The sequence below is a fragment of the Neofelis nebulosa genome, chromosome 3, assembly GCF_028018385.1.
Source record: "Neofelis nebulosa isolate mNeoNeb1 chromosome 3, mNeoNeb1.pri, whole genome shotgun sequence".
Lineage (NCBI taxonomy): Eukaryota > Metazoa > Chordata > Mammalia > Carnivora > Felidae > Neofelis > Neofelis nebulosa.
The window spans coordinates 189,050,241-189,069,865 of NC_080784.1; the positions used below are offsets into that span (position 1 = coordinate 189,050,241).

Here is a 19,625-nt window from a genome sequence, read left to right on the forward strand (position 1 = left end):
ATATCTGTTCATTTCTAGCCTACACCTAATCATGATCTTTAATTAATTTTGCTTATTTATGAGTTTATTGCCTGTGACCCGATCCCTGCCCCCAAACCCTCCTCTTGCCCTAGAAAGTATGCTTCCAAAAGGATTAGAGTTTTGTCCTATTCCTTCATTTTGTAGAACCTGGGGACCACTTCAGCACTCAATAGATTATTGAATGCATGAATCAATTGAGATCAAATTGAGCATATAACATTAAATCTTATATTTCTCTCCCAACATCATAACAGTGTAATGAGCACATCTTGTGTGTCACCACAGAATCCCCTCAGTCTTTCCACTCATTCCAAGTAGTACAGGAGTGTCTAGTTCCCTGTAGGCCTTCATGAAGTTCACGCAAGAGCAGTTGGAGAATGCCTTACCCCCACTTGGCCTGGCCATAAAATATGAATTACTATATCCTGTGTAATAATTTTAGTATTACTGAATGTTTCAGTGGTTTATAGTTTTCAATATTACAAATAAAGTTATGATGATTATCTCCACATGCAAAGATTTTCCTCATTTAAGAAATGGAATTAGTAAATCAAAGATGAAGGGTCTTTTTAACAACATATGGACCAATTACCCCCAAAAAGACTGTACCATTTTACACTTTCATAACAATACAGAAGCTGGTTCCTTTCATTGCAAGCTTACCAGTACCAAGTATTATCTGCATTGCTGTTTTGATAATTTGGTAAGTTGCATACAATTTTTTATTTTAATTTACATTTTTCGTATTTCTAGTATCCCCTCTTTTAGTAACTGTCTCTTATGGAAGATCAAGACTTTTCAGAATTTTGTGAGGAGTCAGACATACTCTACAACATGAGCCAAATCACCCTAGGAGATGGCCATTAGACCAAATGAAGGTTGGAGAGGAAATCTAAGGGAAGGTTTGAGTTGGAACAAGAAGGAGAAGGGAGCTGTTCAACTGAATAAACATGGGTGCCTATTCCTGGCCACATGGGAAGATAGTGGAGGTCCAGAGATGAAAAAGACACAAAACTGTCATCTTGGAGCTACTAGTCTAGTGATCATGTTGAAGAGAGAACTGAATGCCTAAACTAAAGTCATCCTATAGAAAAATTATAGAGGAAGCTTTATTAAGGTTTGGCTTCATTGGAAAGGGTAAAAATGAGTTCAAAATCCTCCCACAGCAAATTAGGGAAAGTGGATTGTTTGGAATGCATTTAGATGGGCTATGAAAGAAATTACACAATGCTGGTGGTTTAGAGGTAGATGTACCTGGATTAGGTTCAAGTGATACCACATGGGGTAAATGATAATGCAATATTATAATAAGGAAACCCAAACGTAAGAATTAGCCAACCCTGGTTTCAAGACTAAATTCAATGGCTTCTAGGTTATGGCCTTGGACATGTTAATTTCTTTGGTCTTCTATTTTCTTATCTGTGGAATGAAGATGATAATACCTTCTTGACAGGGTTGTGATATAATTTTAAATAAGATAGTGCATGGAAGAGCCTAGCAAATCAATGGTACAAAGTAGATAACTGATAAAAGTCATGAAGAAAAAAAAAATGTTAAAGTTTTTTGAAGTCAAAGACAAAATTCCTCTGAAGACGAGAACTGTGTTTTGGTTACGTGAAATAGATCAGTGTCCCATTTGACCAGGAAGAGATAGGCCCAAGACCAGCATCTGAAAATGAAGAAAAGGTTGTAAAATATAGAAACTATGAAGAAAGTAAGAAGTAACAACCAAACAGTAACAGTAAGAACCACAACAAAATGCTGATAAAAGAAACTGTCCCAATACCTTTTTTTTCAAAAATGAAGGATATGAAATAATAAGTAACCAAAGCTACTTGCTACATGTTAATAATACTGTATGGTATACTTGAAATATTGCTAATCTTACGTGTTCTCATTACCAAAAAAAGAAAAAAAAATCTTAACCTGTATGAGGTGATGGATGTGTTAATTAAATTGACTGTGGTAATCATTTCACTATGTATGCATGGATCAAATCATTACATTGTCCTCCTTAAATACACACAATTTTTATTTGTCAATTACATCTTAATGAAGCTGGAAAAAAAACAAAAGTGAGTTTTTCCTACCTGCTCACAAAATTGGATGTTGTCACTCTTTATTTTTTTTTTTATTTTTCTAACCTTTATTTATTTTTGAGAGACAGAGCACCAGTGGGGAAAGAGCAGAGAGAGAGGGAGACACAGAATCCACAGCAGGCTTCAGGCTCTGAGCGGTCAGCACAGAGCCCAATGCAGGGCTCAAACCCACAGATCCTGAGATCAAGACCTGAGCTGAAGTCAGCACCTAACCAACTGAGCCCCCAGGCACCCCTAATGTTGTCACTCTTGAAATTTTGACAATAAGGTTTGAAAAATGTTGTATTTAATAGCTGTACATTTGCATATTTTGATATTAGTGAGGTTGTAGACCTTCTTCACATTGAAATAGTAAAAATTCTCTCTTGAAAAAAAAAAGTTGTTTGTTGGAGGAGGCTGAGATGTAACCCCTCCTTTTATATCCAAAACTTCAACAAAATAAACACCCCCATTATGGATGTGTTCATTAACTTGATTGGGGGAATCGTTTCATAATGTATGTGTGCATCACATCATCACATTGTATACTCTAAGTATATCACAATTTTACTTGTCAATTATACCTGCATAAAGTTGGGCAAAAAACAGATTCCTCTAAAACACTTTGCTATCCACATAGTCTAATACCAAATGTATTAACTATTATGTTTATATGGATTTAAGATTACTAGCAGCTCTCTTTTCTTCTGTAGTTATGACTGCTTTCCTGGTGGGGTGGGAGATAAAGTGCTGTGTGTGTTAGATTGAGAAATAAAAAAGTACATATCTAAAATATCTTATCTACTAATCTTTGCATGTGAATCCAATGCCTTCTCCTCAAGTGAAGTTCTTACAGTTGGCTTCCCTGCCATCTTTCTTACAAAAACTGTACCTGTAATGCCTATAATGCAGCATTAGTTTTCATTTTGGTTTCTCTAAAGTGGAGCAATAAATTAAAGACAAAATAATAAGTAAAGGCAAAATACTCTGAATATATAATTCTTCTTGGTTCTTACAATTTTTTGGAAAACTTTTACTGTTGTTTTTCCCAGGTTTAATTTAATGCTGTTTTATTAAACACCTCTCCTTTACTGAGACTTGCCATTATTGTTTCATAATAAACAAAAGCTCTCTTACAGAACTACTTAATCAGCTAGGATAATATTTCCATAAATTAAATAGTTATACTAAAAAAATCTCTGATAAGCAACATATCTAATTTTGGTAAGCATACAACTTCTCTGGTAGAAGTATATGTGCATGACTTAAGTGACCTGAAGTGACCTGAAGTGACTTATTTCTAGCAATATGGCAAACTGGGTAATTCTAAACAACCTTCCTGACTAAAGCAGGTAAGTGGTGGATAAAATATATATTCAATCTTCAAAAGGCATTGCTGAGTTAGCACAAAAGGAAGTAATTCATAGAGGTCAAAGAAAAAATGGAACTAGGAACTTTGATGGATAAGAGGATACCAAAATCACATTATATGTAGAGGTTTCTGGTAAACCCTAGAGTTCATGAGCTTCTGTTTTGATGCTGGAAAAGGTGCAGGGGAATGGAGCTAAAATCTAGGATCTTCCAGGGGTTCCTGGATAGATCAGTCAGTTAAGACCCCCAACTCCTGATTTTAGCTCAGGTCATGATCTCAAGGTCATAAGATTGAGCCCCGTGTGGCCATGAGATCAAGCCCCATGTTAGGCTCACTGTGGAGCCCAGAGCCTGCTTTGGATTCTCTCTCTCCCCCTCTCTCTCTCTCCCCATTCCCTGCTGGTGCACGATCCTTCTTTCTCAAAATAAATAAATAAAGTTAAAAATCTAGGATCTGCCAAAGGATGGAGGTTATAAAGGCAAACTCCATGAGGTGCAGCCCCTAATAGCTATACATTGAAGGAAAAAAGAGACATAAAAATTGTGTTTATCAATTTATTGCATTTATTGATTCTATGCTAAGTGAAGAGAAAAAAAATCCCATTTGAGAATTTGCCATCATTAAACAATCATTGCAGAGGTATACAATTCAAATTCATGCTTTCATTTTAGTAAAAAAAAAAAATCTACACTGAAGTAAAGTGGTCCTGGGTTACTAAAGCTGCAAATATCATGAACACATACAAATGTCTTTTGGAGGAATCCAACTACAACCTAGGCCTCAAGAAATTCTCACAAGGTGCCAATTAAAATGAGTAGCTTGTGGCCTAAAATCACAAAACACAAAAGGAAACACAAAAAGTGACCACCAGCAGGAACAAAGAGATGAATATCAGAAGTGAAAGTCTTCAGTGATTGCAATAATCATACAGAGTATAAAATATACAAATTCAATATGTTTAAAAAAAATAAAAGAGAAGCTTGAAAATACAGGCAGAGAAGAGAAATTACAAGGAACAACTAAGTATATTTAGAAACACCCAAATTACACTCACATACATTTAAAATAAATTAATTGGGGCGCCTGGGTGGCGCAGTCGGTTAAGCGCCCGACTTCAGCCAGGTCACGATCTCGCGGTCCGTTGAGTTCGAGCTCCGCGTCAGGCTCTGGGCTGATGGCTCGGAGCCTGGAGCCTGTTTCTGATTCTGTGTCTCCCTCTCTCTGCCCCTCCCCCGTTCATGCTCTGTCTCTCTCTGTCCCAAAAATAAATAAAAAAACGTTGAAAAAAAAAATTTAAAAATAAATTAATTAAAATTAAACATAAAATGAGTAAATAGGAAATTGGAGACAACACTTAAGAGTTTTAGTGAACTGAAAGATCCAAATAAATGATCTAGAATGCATCTTCGAAAGAAAAGTGACTAAAAACATTAAATAGGGTAAGATACATAGAGGATAGACGGATAAATATCTGGCATAAACCTTAATTGGTGATCCAGAAAGAGATTGTATTAGTCAGAATAGGCTAATCTATGGCACAACAAAAAGTAAAGCCCACATTTTAGTAGCCTAACAAAACAAATGTATTTCTCACTCATATAAAGTTCAGTGTGTATCAGGCAAATTTTCAGGGAAATATCTCCTCCAGAGCAGTGGAATCTTGTGCATCTTCCACCTCAATAAGTGGTTTGCTGCCAAAGGAGAAGACAAAGCTGAACATTAACAGAAGAGGCATCAATGATCCTGAGAATACATAGCATTATCTCTGTTTCTGTTTGCCCTCCGGTCATAAAATCACTCCATTCTTCTACCCACACACAGAACACACTCAGCCCCAACCCAAAGGCCCATCTGTCATTGCCCTCAGCTCGAAATCCAAGAATTCTGAGTGAGAGTCACTTAGTCTTTCCAAACATGGCTTCTCTTCTCATGAGATCTATGAAGTCACCATTATGCCACACCTCACCTAATCGACTGTGAAACAAGAACAAAATAGTTACGGTAAAGATTCCCGTTTGAAAAGGAAATGAATGGGAGACATATAATATAATATACCTTTCACTGAAATCCACTGGACAGATACTGCGCGTGCTCCTTACTCAAGGGAGATTTTCCTTAATTAACCTCTGATTCTCCTCTTTGGAGGAATCTTTGTCCATTGGTTTCATGTCCCATGGTGTCATTCTCTGTCAAGTTATTCCTTTTTAATTAGTATCCTTGACCACATCTAAAATGAGCTTTGGGAGTCATTCACTGTTGTGGTCTGCACAGGTTTCAAAACTGACTTTCTGTTTATTGAAAGTTGGAACCCAATGGTTGTTTCAAATCTTAAAAGTCATATGTTTTGTTTTGTTTTGTTTTGTTTTTTCAAATCCAGACTCAGAGTTTTTTTGTCATTATAGGTTTCCTAAAAACTTATTAACTTTCTGAACTATTTGCTTCCAGTCAGTTACATGTGCCAGTAATGACACCAGAGGTACTCTTAAAGACATTGTTTTTTGATATGATTTCTTCTTTTATTCTCTTGTCCCTCATACTTCTCTGTTTTGATTTAATGGGAGGTACTTTAAGGCTATCTGGAGCAATGAAGGGGGTGGAGGTGGGGGTTGGGTCATTTTATCTATTGGTAGGTTTTGCTAGTTGCCAGTTTTAGGTCTTTTGACTTTCTCAATTCTATAGGGTTCTGAGTTTCTATTCCCTATTATTGTGCAAACTGACCTTATCTCTCTTGAACAAATCCCTTTTTAAAAAATGTTTATTAATTTATTTTGGGGATAGAGAGGAGAGAGAAAGCATGAGCAGGGGAGGGGCAGAGAGAGGGAGAGAGAGAATACAAGGCAGGCTCCATGTTCAGCACAGAGCCCAATGCGGGGCTCAATGCCATGACCATAAGATCAAGACCTGAGTCAAAATCAAGAAACAGGCACTAAACCAACTGAGCTATCCAGGCACCCCTGAACAAATCCCATGTTAATAACATTGTCACAGGTTGGGTTCTCCAGAAAGTAGATGCCGATATTGGGGTTAGTGTACAGGATATTTGTTAAGGACCTTGGGATCAGCACCTGTGAAAGAGAAAAAAAGATAGGAGGACTGAGAAATTGAGATATGGAGGCCCATGACAGCTTCAGCCTACCCCACAGGGAACTTGGGCACTAAAATTGTCCAAGACAATTGTCACAAAATGGGCTAAAATGGCTAGATGTTTATGCATCTGTTCTGATCAGTCATTGGACTGTTGCACCTTTGTGAAAGCTGACTAACTGCAGCCAAGTAATTCTGTGAAGAGGCTGTTATCTGATGGGTCCTGTTAATGGAACTTCCAGAAACAGAGGAGTAAGTCCTTCCATGAAGAGAGATCTAGACAAAATATCTTGTCCTTCCCCATCCACTCTTGTGTTTCTCGACTATGCTTCTTAGCATGTTGAGTAGCCAATTTTCAACAATTCTGGTAGGCCTCTCTTCCTGGGGAAAACTTAGTACAAAAAGGTGAGTGGAAAAAACAGACAACTCCCACCATTGCAGATGGTCTCTGGACCACAACTGACATTCAGTGTCTCCATCCTCCACTAGATGATACAATGAATAGATTACATGGTTGTAAACCCACTTACACATTTCCTTGTTGTATAAGCACCCCCTGGTCTGACACAATACAACGTGGGATAAACCAGTGAATCAAAGATCTATAAACCCTTCAATAGTGGTGCTGGTTGAGATCCTGAAAGCAGGACAGGAAAATGCACACACAGAATATGTATCTGTTCCTGTGAGAATTAGTCACTGTACCTTTAATGATAAGAAAGAGGCCAATATAGTCACTTTGCCCCTAAGGTGACTCATTGGTCTCCTCAAAAAATGGTGCTGCATCTGGAGCCCTTCAATGGTATCTATTATTGATCAATCGGACATTTAGCAGTGGCAATAGCTACATCAGCTTTGGTAAGTTTACCTTCATGTTGTTGGCACCATTCGTGGCCTCCATCACTGTTACCATGACCACCTCAATCATGTGTGCCTCATACCAGCACCGAGGAGGTCAATGACAGAAAAGTCATTCGAATACTTGGTTGTGTAGTATCTCTTTCATGAAGGATATTCTCTGATGGGTATTAATATGTCCTAATAAAGATACTTACACTTAGCACCCACCCCCATATGTTCATCCACATGCTGCTATCCCAGATCACCCTGTTCCTGGTCTTTTACTCTTTCTCATTTCAGATGTCTGACCAACTGTCCAGGATATTCACATCTGCACTTGAATCCATATATATTTTAACCTGAGGTAGTCACTCCTCTGAATACAAAAGTTGGTGACCAAGTGTGCCACTAATGTGTCTGCCAAACCTTCCACCCACATTCTTTTGTCCATAATTCAGGCACATACTCCTAACCTAATTGAAAGAGAGGCTAGACCAGCTACTCTTATTCTGTGCCTGGAGTGTTCAAACATTGTCTCTGCCACAGAGATTAACAGAGAATAGAGAAAAGGTAATGTTCAAGTCAAGAATTGTTGAGAATTTTCCAGAGCTATGTAAAGACACCAATTCTCAAAACTAGGAATTACAACAAATCCCAAGAGTGTTAAATAAAAAGAAACCACACCTCAGTCATCATCATAATACTGAAAAACACCAAAGTAAAAGAGGTCTTAAAAGATAGAGTGCCCACAAAGGAACAGAAATTAGACTGATTGATGACTTATCTCAATAGCGATAATCAAAGCCAGATTATATTGGAATAATGCCACTAATGTTATCAGAAAAAAAGAAAGTTGAACTAGTGTTCAAGAAAGAGGATGAAGACATTTTCAGATAAATAATATGTGAGTAGCTAACCTAGCACAGATCCTGCCTGGATTACAGTCTATAGGGATACACTTTAAACAAAAGGAAAATGATCGCAGAACATCTGAGATAGAATGGTGAGCAAAAAATACATAAGTAAATGAATAAGATTGAGAAATATGTGGGCAAATCTAAGTCAACATCGACAATTCAAAAGAACTACAATATTTTTTAACTGTTGGAGAAAACTAGAAGAGAGTTAAAATACAGAATAACAATAAGACTTAAATTGAGGGGAAAAGGTGATTAAGTATTTAGGGTCCTTGAATATCTGGGAAGATGATAAAGTGGTGGTGGTGGTCGTGGTAGTTGAACAAGTCTGTTAAAGGCGTTAGAGTAACAAAAAAAATACATTGAGCACATAACATCCAAACATATAAAAGGAAAAAAGAAATGAGAAAAAGATGATACATATAATCATATTATTTTACCAACATATAGACCGGGAAGCAGCAAAATGAAACAGTATATTTTTAGGTGTACATATCAAACCATAAAGGAAATTTAGACAGTAATTTAGAGAAGATTCAGGATAGTGGTCACCCTGGGGAGAGTATGCAGGGAGGGGGAGCACCAAAAGGAATGCAAAAGGGAGGGTGGGAGAGGATTAGGGGAACCTAGGTTTCTATTCTTAAAGCTAGACAGTGAGTACCCAAGTATTTATTTTATTATAATCTTTTAAAGGAATCAAAAATGTTTTAAATACTCTTTTCCATGTATATTTCATCAAAAAATAAATCTACTAAAATAAAGGTAAGGATGTGAGTTGAGGGATGTGTTAATTAACTTGATTATTGAAATCATTTCACAATGTATATGAGCATCAAATCATCATGTTGTATGCTTTGAATATATTACAATTTTATTTGTCAATTATACCTCAATAAAAACTGAAAAGAAAACAATAAGTAAATAAGTAAACAAATAAACAATGAAAATGACTTGCCAATTCTGAGTGTGCAAAGTGCCCATGACTATTAATCATTATAGGTTGTCAGCACCTGTATTTTAGAGAAGGAATGGACAGTGTCAATTAATGCAATCAATCAATCCAGAAAAACATTAATCCAGCAATTTGAGTAAGTAGAAATCAATTAAGAGTGGTTCCACTCTGGGTATATAAAACTATTTGGATGTGCTCTCCCTGGAGAAGAGAGGAGAGAAGAAAAGTACTCCTAGTTTGGTTACTCAGAAACTACTCTTGAGTATTGGGTCTGGGTTTGTCTGACTGCAATGTGTTAGATTCTATATGTGCTAATGGCATCCTATGGTATGCATACTGAATTTCACACTTTATGGGCTATATCTCTTTCTATACAGCTTTTGTTCCTCCACGGAAAGTATAGCAACAGGTTATTGGTTAGCAACAGCAACAAAAAAGATAGTTAATAAGGCTTGTATTTCTTCTAAAGTTGCTTGAATAGTGTCTGCTCAGTTCCCTGAAGAAACTAGGATAAAATAATGGTATACATTTTAATAAAATATGCAGGGAGTTTGACCATTAAAACTGCCATTATTAGTATTACCGTTATCAGTAGAGAAGTTGTATACCTAATTCTCCATACATTATGCTAAAAAATTAAAGCATTATATCTAATGCAATGTCAAACACAATGTTAATGTAAAAACTAACTACAGGAAAGTACAAATGTGAAAGGATGGAATTCTAAATGAACAGATTAGAAACATGGTAGCAAGAAGATATCCTCAGCTTCTAGAATTAGCACAGAGGGTTTTCTAATGCAGCAATCTGAAAAATAACTCATTCATGGAAGTTCTACCTGTCATCATTTACATTTTCATAAATGATACGGAAAATGACTAGTTGTTAAAATGCAATATTGACATCAGGTTGATAATGAATCAACAACCAAGAAATGCCCAGGAGTGTATTCATCCAAACTATCATAATTGGCCAGACCCTGTGATTTGTCAGAGAGAAATGTGAGAATAAAACAATCAGGATCCCTGCCTCTTTGGGCGAGTGAAGCAAACAGGTAAAGTGAGTCCCTTGTTTCCACTTCCCTGTATCTTAGTATGTGCTTACTCAAATGTTAGCTAACTTATGGTTGGGTAGCACGTTGAGTAAAAGTGCTTTCAGAATACCAAGGAGCAGGAAATATTTGAGCTGAATCTTTAAGGAAGGACAGGACATTTCCAAGAAGAGAGATATTCCACTAACAGAGATGAATGGAAAGAAAGATGTTTATTTTTCCCTCCAAAATGTAAGATAACACAGGGCTAGACGGACATGTAAGCCCTGAAGGATTCCGAGTGCCTGTAACAGAGGCTGAGAGTGGAGATGAGATTGGGAGGTTGATTGGACCATGTATGAACGGCATCTATTCCAAAGTAGTTTGTACTTACTCCTACAGAAGATACAAGGCCTTCAGAGGTTTGCATGCAGGAAGCAGGCATGCAGGTTTTATTTCTCTAAGGAGGAGAGCTCCTGCAGCATAACAGAATGGCTTGGGTGAAGTGTGCCATGCTGTAGGCCCTGAGTCAGTGACCACTTGTGTGTGATGGAAGGTGTCCAGGTGGTGGAAACCTAGTGGGAAAGGCAGGTAAAATCAGGGGATGGATAACTGCTATATGAAGGTTAAGTGTTGTGATAAACATATACACAGTGGGCTTTGGAAGTACGCAGGAGGGCTACCTACTTCACGGTGGAGAAGTCAGGGAAGGCTTCTAGGAAAAAGTGAGACTAGGAAATCAGGAAATAAAGGCAAATAATGTACTCTAATAAACTGCTCAGGACACAACCATTATGTTAAGAGATCATAACTGATTCTTATCCAGTGGCATGCATTTTGGGGAACATGGCAAGTATACATATGAAAGTAATTAATGTAATAAATGAATAAAATCATAAGAACAGCATTTACTCTTCTTAAGCACAAGGAATGTTTAACTGATTAATCATGCACAGTGAACATTTATCAAGGGCTACACATCAGAGAAGCTTCAAGAGAACCTTCAGGAGTGCCAGAATTGTATCCAATGAGATTCCCACCTTGGAAAGGGGTTAGAATGGGTCCTATTTCCCTGAGTCTCTTTCAATACTGAGGTTCCATTTCTGCCACCTTCTAGCTCAAGAAGCTTATAACCTAATTGATGAGGCAGACTTTTCATGCCAGAAAAGAATAAAGCTAAAACAAGGCTTATACAAAAGTAGGAGTAAGTAGTTTGGTGCAAGCCAAAACTTCGTGGTGTTTCTGAGAGATGAGTGGAGAAACCTGGACTAACAAATTCCAGACAGAGGGGAATTCCTGGGCAGAGGGCCGAGGAATATGCAGAACCATGGCTTTCTCTTTTCTTTCTTCCTTCCTGCCTCCCATCCTTCTGCCACCCCTTTCGTTCCTTCTGTCAATAGATATTTAGTGAACCTAGAATTTCTCTTCTAATCAAAACGTATTTCTTCACTGCAAGTTGTTTGTGGTTCCATGAAGGGACACCAAAATGAGAAAACCTACCCTCCCCTTCTTCCCTCCTAAATCTAATTCCATCTTCTGGAGACAGGAATAGGGTATTGACCAGGGAATATATCCCCAAAAAAGTGGTGCCCAAACTAAATCATGAAGGAGCCCAGAAGATACTCCAGGTGGAAAAATAGCTCACACCAAAGCAAACTACAGAGTGCGGCATGTTCCAGGAACTACTACTAGGATCCAACTAGGGCAGAAGCTTAGGGTAGTGAAGAGGGGTGAGAGGTAGAATCCGAGGAATCGTGCAATAATGACTCTCAGGACAGCAGACAGACCTGGCTCATGGCAGGAACCGTCAGAGATAAGGTTGAATAGGTCATCTAAGGTCCTGCTGACTGGAGAACAGAAACGAACTTGACAGAAACAGGCTCCTGCTAGCCTTCAGAACTGTGTTTGCTAAGCAGTTTTGCACACTTGAAAGCAATCTGGGTACATATAGGCCTCCTGACTATAGTTTGTGTTACCTGTAATTATTATTAATTAAGGCAGAGACTCATGTCTATGAAAGTAGTGTGGAAATCTGCAGGGTTCATTTTTGTATTTGTCAACTTTTATTTGAAAACAGCAGGTGAAATTCTGATTTGAGCAATGTTTAGCCTCAAACTATCATGCAGATTGTTTTGGTATCCATGTAATTGCAAAAGACTGCTTTGGTCGAAGCTCCTGAACACTTTTTATTGCTAATTTTGGCAATAAACCTGTTAATTAGTTAATTGTAAAACATTAGTGAATCAAGCAAAAAGAATCCATCTGTTTATAAAATTTCAAAGATCTCTTCTGGGCCTAACATTTAAAAACAAGAGCTGGCTTGCACTCTGTTGCCTACTAACTACAGACCATCTCTTTGGAATATTTGTACAGTCTCCACTAGGACTAAGAGGTGATATTTTAATGCAACCATTTGCCATATTTGAAGGCAATTTTGTAGGTACATGGTGCTGCATACCATGTGTTTCAGGGACTGTTAGAAAATGAAAAAATTAGTGAGGGATACACAACTTTTTCATTGATATCCCAAGCTGAACCTAGAAATAATTAGCCAAGCAGGAAAAGAAAGCAGAAGGACACTGCACACAGGAAAACACAGTTATGAAAGCAAGTCAGAAAAACAGCAACAGAGGACTGCAAAAATTCCTAACAAGGAGAACCAGTAGTGCACACAGAAAAGGGCAACAGAGAAGACTGGCGAGTTGGACAGGGTCCAGACTGGTACAAAGCTTATAACCTAATTGGTTATAAGCTAACCAATTGGTTAAGCTTATAACTTAAATTTCCATAAAGAAACCTCCTGCAACTTTACTAACATAGTGTGGGGAATCCACTGAAAATCTTCCATCTAGTGAGTGTGGTAAAGAATTGGTTTTTAGGAGTATGATGAAAAACGTTGTGAATCTTTCACTTGGAAAACTGGGAGGGTCCGAAGGTCTTCCTTGTCCTAGCTCCCAGAGGCAAGTGTAGAGGAAAGCCTGGAAAAAGCCTGGGCACCCAAAAAGGAAGTAAGAGAAAAGGTCACCACACTAAAAGCCAGAGATGTGGGTTCTAGTTTCAGCCCCATACTGACTAGCTGGGTAGCAAAAGCATGGAGTTCATCTTCCCTGAAGCTCTACTTTTCTTTCTAATGGGGAAAGTTGTATGGGGACACATTTAGTCTGGGTTTGGAGGAATAGATTGATATGGTTCCATCCACAGTCCCTTCTGTGTATAGCTCAGTTATTGATAGCCATCAGGATAGAGAGATGGCTTTAAGGAATTCCTCCCACCCAAAACAATCTGATTCCCTGACATGAAGGTACAGGGCCAGAGGCCATATCACAATATGGGCAAAGGCACCCAAAACTGGAAGTATGGAGGTTTTGGGGAAGAAACAAGGTTTGGAATATAAAACTACTAGCTGCTAGTCCGTGGTCTAAAATCACACATAGATGATGTGGTTTTGATGGAAACCCAATTATAATGGAAGTTACTACATTTGTTATAATCTGAATTTTTGGTTCTAACTTGTAACTTAATATCTGAATTATTTCCATTGATATTTTTATTGCCGATCTTCATAGTTTATTTTATTCCATTAATTATCTGAATTTGCTCTTGGATCTTTAATAAATAAATTTAACGATAACAAAGGTACTGTGCTGATATATAGTCATAAAAATCACTTGTTCTCTTTCTTTCTACATCCCCAAACATCTTAAATATCCTTCTAATATGCAATTAAAACGAGTACAGAGTTGGCTTCTGGAGAAGAGCATCAAAGGACCCCAAATTCTCAAACATTCTTTCATTTATGCTTTCCTTTGCTGTGGACTTCCTTATGTCTTGATGCATCTAGCTATTTCAACATTACGAGGGTCCCAGCCACCAAAAACTCCAATGCTCGTGTTTCTGCCTTATCATAGATTACCTAGTTGTAAATCAGAATTCCATTTATTTCTTTATATTAAGACCTGGCTTTAATATTCTCACCTGGGTGGGGGTCCCAGTGGCTATCTATTATTAAGTACTCTGATTTGCTCATGAAATCCTCACTTAAGTATTCAACAAAACTTGAGGAAGTTAAGGTATCAGGATATGATGAAGTAGAAGGAGCACTGAGTTAGGAGTCCAGTACAGTCTTGAGAGCTGGGTGGCCTTGAATAATGCATATAATCTCCTTCAGCCCCAGTTTCCCCAACTACGAAACTAGGGTGGGACCAGTTATCATTTTAGATGTCCTCCTGTTAAAACATTCTGAAATTTGATTTCTCAGGCTGCTTTTGGGAGCATCCATTTGCTTCCATCCTGGCAAGCAGAGGCCAATGCTATTATAACCTGACAGCTGGAGAGATAGACAAAGAATAAAAGCTTCCCTAAGTGTTCCTGATCCTCCTTTTTTGTAAATAAATGAAAAGACTTCATTTTCCAGAGCAAATCCTGAGTTGCAAATGCCATTTTTTTTTCCTTCATGGGGAGGTAAAAAAAATTAGCATTTAAAAATATGCCAGCATGTAACATTTCGTTTGTTTCCATAATGTCTGATTTAAGGATAAAGATCTTTTTTTCAACACTGAAAGCAAAACCTCCTAATTCATCTGGCTTACGGGATCATTTACATATCCAATGGAACATTTATTTTATCTGACCAGAATTGAAGATGATACAACATTCTCGGCTGAGATTAAAAATATATAAGGATGGAATATTGATGGCAACACACAATATAGAGGAGAACAGCCCAGATGATGCACCGAGGACGATAAGAATGAAATGGTTCCTAGCTAAAGTGAAATCATAACCTCAAAAGATATAGATTAATGACAGTGGTTTCTAAGATTGAAAAAGGAGAGGCAAGGATAAAAGAGGAATAAATTTAAGCATTTCAACAAAAGATGGGGAAATTTAAAGGATAATGTTAATTGAATTATGTGTTGTAACCAGATAATACTCCATTATACAGAGATGAAAGCCACGGTCATATCAAACCATCTAGTCGAAAGATGTCAACTTGAATCTGCAAGGGTTATTTTTAAAGTGGCAGACTCTAATATGAGTCTGAATTTCAGGAGTACAATTTTAGTTTAAGCTTATTAATTTATAATGGTGATAAACTTAGTTTGATGGCTCAGTAACATATATCCAGATTTATGACAACACTGGGATAACTGAATGCGTCGTTACTTTCATCTAGAATTCATTGATTTGTTTTGTGTCTATTTACTGAGGTCTCCTATGTGTCCATAATCCCAAGCGGCCCATAGGGCCCGGTTTTTTCAAACTTCATTCATTCAACTAACCTTTCCTAAGTACCTTCTGTGTAGAAAATATTGTGCTAAAGTTCAGAGCCTAAAGGACATTAACGCACTTTTTGAGGACAGGAGCCGTAACATTTTCACATGTCTAGCAAGAGGGCCGGACCTAATTTTTGTCACTGGTGAATATTAAAACAAACAGAACATTTTAGGGAGGCAAATACAAAATCAAATAATACTTTACATGTCTACAACCATGAACTAAAGAAGTTGGAAGAGATCTTATATGTCATTGGATCTAATGTTTCCTAAGTTTGTTTATGGAATAAAAGTAATGGATGCTACTAAAACAAAAGGGGGTGGGAGATTCCTTCGTCAAGTAAGTCTGGAAGGCAGCAGTGCCCCACCGCTATGCCACCAATGCTGCTCAGCTCAGGTCAACTAAGTTTGGAAAAAACTGAATCAAGCAAGTTTCTTCTCAAAGACTTTGACATGCCAGAATTTTGTCTTTATCTCAAAATCAGATATAGCACATAACATCTCCAACTGTGTTCATCCAGGGGGCACTTTTGCAGAGCCACATCTCGTGAAGACAACGTTCTAACCTTGGAAAAGGATCAAGTGGCCCATTTTCCTGGTTTCAGCCCTTAATCCCAACCACCTTTCATCTAGCAAGAGAGAACTTTGTCCCTCTGCTTAAATAATTCTGTGAAGAAGTGATTCATCCTATTTTTTGAACAGACTGTTTCTATAGTTGGACAGCCTTAACCCCCCTTTAGAGATCTTCTGCAACTTGAGCTGAAATCACCTCACAGTCCACTGAGAACAGGTGTCAGCAAACAATGGTCTGCAGGAAAAATCTGGCCTATTGTTTACTTTTGCATGGCCCTCAAGTTCTCAAGAGAAGAATGGTCTGTACATTTTTTAAAGACTGTAAAATAAAAAAAAAAGAATACACAATAATGATCACATGTGGCCCACCCAGCTTAAAATATTTACAATCTGGACCTTTACCAAGAGTTTGTAGACTTGTGTCCTAAAGTAGTAGTTTCCAGACTTTGAACATGCACTCTGTAGCGAGCAACCTCAAAAGTGGTCCCAGGGGCGCCTGGGTGGCGCAGTCGGTTAAGCGTCCGACTTCAGCCAGGTCACGATCTCGCCGTCCGTGAGTTCGAGCCCCGCGTCAGGCTCTGGGCTGATGGCTCGGAGCCTGGAGCCTGTTTCCGATTCTGTGTCTCCCTCTCTCTCTGCCCCTCCCCCGTTCATGCTCTGTCTCTCTCTGTCCCAAAAATAAATAAAAAACGTTGAAAAAAAAAATTAAAAAAAAAAAAAAAGTGGTCCCAAAGGATCCCTGCATCCTGGTGTTCAAGTCTTTGTACAATCTCTTCCCCTTGAGTATGGGCTGGATTTAGCAATTCACATTTATTCTATTCCGTTCCATTCCACTCTATTCAACAGACTTGCTTCTATTTTGTTGTGTTGAATAGAATGTGGCAAAAGTGATGGAATGTCTTTTCTAAGATTAAGTTATAAAAAGACTGGCTTCTGACCTGAGTGCTCTCTTGGCCTCTCGCACTCGTCTACTCTGAGGGAAGCCAGCTGCCATATTGTGAAATACCACCATATTTCCTACTCTATAAAAGGGCAAGGAAAGCAGGAAGTCCTCCAGCCAACAACCAATGAGGAACTATGGCTTCCAATCCAATAGTCTAGTCTTCAGGGAACTGGATTCTACCTACAACCAGGTAATTGAACTTGAAATGCATCCTCCCCCAGTTGATCCTTCAAACATGATTACAGCACTGACCAACAGCTTTATTTCAAGTTCATGAGAGACCTTGGGCTAGAAGCAGCCAACTAAATTATACCCATATTCCTGATCCATAAACACTGTAAGATAATAAATGTTTGGTGTTTTAAGATGTCATGTTTTGGGATAATTATTACCTAGCAATAGATAAGTAACATATATTCCCATCAGAAAAAATTTTTTCAGTGTGCTAAACCAATGTATGTATATTTACTTATGAATTATAAACATGCATTCCTATAAAATTGACTTTAATTACTAGGAAAGCTTACATTCTTTAAAATTTTTAGGTAAAAATACAGGGAATCTTTAATAACTTTTTATGGGTATGGACCCTACTGGATTGTTTTTCCCGTCCCCTGATGTGTCCACATCTACTTTGAAGAACAATGTGATAGAATAACATACAATATCGTACTAACACAAGCACTCCCCAAAGTTGTAAACATAACATTTTATTTGTATGATCACTATATGCTTTCAATAGAATCAGATTTTTCTGTCTAAACTATTTTATTTCTTCAGAAATGTTAGTTCTTCATTCATGCTAATCAGTGGACAACTCATCACAGATGTCACCTTGGAAACCTATACTTAGGTCTGTAGAAAATTTCAGATGTCTGAGAGAATTTGTTCCTGTCTTAAGGGTTGCTTGGCCACTGAAGAGGAATGTTAACAGCTGTGGGAGAAGCAATTAGTGTCCATTCTATCCTGATTGACAATTCTGTAAAATGCCCAGTAGCATTTTCTATGGTTTTACAAAATGGCGACCTTCTGTTTCAGAGTGCTGGGTAGCTATTGAGTTCCGGGTACAGTTATCATCTTGCAGATGCCCCATGTGGCTTCCAATTAGAGAACTGGGCCTAATTTCACTCCCCAACCAGACTGAAATATAAAAGAGACAGATAAGACCTTCAGAGTGAGGCATGGACAGAGATTTCAGGCAAGCAGAATACATGAATATCAACTTTTAGGACCATTCAATTAAAAATGCAAAAGCAGAGCTCTCTGAGAAACTGGGAGACTCTGGATGAAAGGAGAGAGATTAGTGAGAACCCTGCAATGAATGCTCTGTTTTCATACAATGCCCTAATCAGGAGGACAAGTGGCAGTTGTTAAGAAGCAGTGAGATTCAGAACAATGCCTTTCCCCGGGAAGTAGTCACTACAAAACAAGAGCTGCAGTAGGACAATACTGACTTGTACACATGAAAAAGAATAATTACTTTAAGACACTATGCTCCACATTTGGGAAGCTTCCCTGGTCCAAAACCAAAAATACTAGAAACTGGAAAGTAGTGGGTTATTTTTCCCTTGGCCTCCGAACTTCCTATTTTTGTCACTATGCATTTCATATTATCCCAATTATCTAAGTTAGTGCATTAATACAGAAATACTATGATCTTCCATTTTCCCTAATTAAGACTATTAGGAAGACATTTTATGCTCTTATTTTTTTAATGAAATTCAATTTAAAGTCACTGTATCAGATCTTATTAGCTGCTACATTATAACATATAATATTTCATTGGGGGCAAAGTGCCTAAATCAAAAATTAGATCCAAACTTCAAAAATACAAACTATGATAGTAACATAGTCATGGTCCTTTGCATATATTTCATCCTGTATAAAATAAAACTTTCCTTGTGTCAAGTTTTAATCAAGAATGTCCCCAGGAAATACTATGCCACGGAAGATCTAGGAAGAAATTGTACCATTCCATCTTTTGAATAATAGAGGGTCCAAATTAAAGATTGTGAATATTTTAAGGACAGGCTAAGAGGTGAGTAAAGGAGTTGAGACACCCTATATCGTTTTTTTAAAAAGAAAAATGGGAAAATTTCATTTAGTTAATACAGCAAGTGTATTGAAGTGTTAACTGCATGCTGAGCATGAAGCTGATCATAGTGGTACAGGATAACGTACTGCGGGAAGATATCTCCAGTATCTAGCACATAGTAGTTGCTCAATACAAGATTTTTGAATAAATGGATAAATACCTTACTGTCTTCCCCTGAAGGAACATACAACCTACTTGGAATTAATAGGCATTACTTCATGTAATTTTCGCCCCGTATCTATGAGAAAGGAAATATTTTTAAGCTAATTTTTAAAATTTTTTTAAGTTTATTTATTTTTGAGAGAGACAGAAACAGCAAGAGTGGGGGAGGGCAGAGAGAGAGAGAGGGAGAGACAGAATCCCCAGCAGGCTCTGCGCTGTCAGCATATGTAATAGGTCAACTTATAAAATATCAGAAAGCTTATTGCATATAAGTTCGGCTTA

General features: G+C 37.8%; 1 protein-coding gene across 1 annotated transcript in view; it reads right to left on the bottom strand.

Moving 5' to 3' along the window:
• Positions 1-6,220: 6,220 nt before the first annotated feature.
• LOC131507763 (cytosolic beta-glucosidase) overlaps positions 6,221-19,625 on the bottom strand; it is a 133,298-nt gene continuing 119,893 nt past the window's right edge. Inside the window, exon 5 of the mRNA XM_058722962.1 lies at positions 6,221-6,536. Within this exon, the coding sequence (XP_058578945.1) occupies positions 6,496-6,536 (41 nt within the window). The 3' untranslated portion in view covers positions 6,221-6,495. The remainder of the gene's footprint in view (positions 6,537-19,625) is intronic.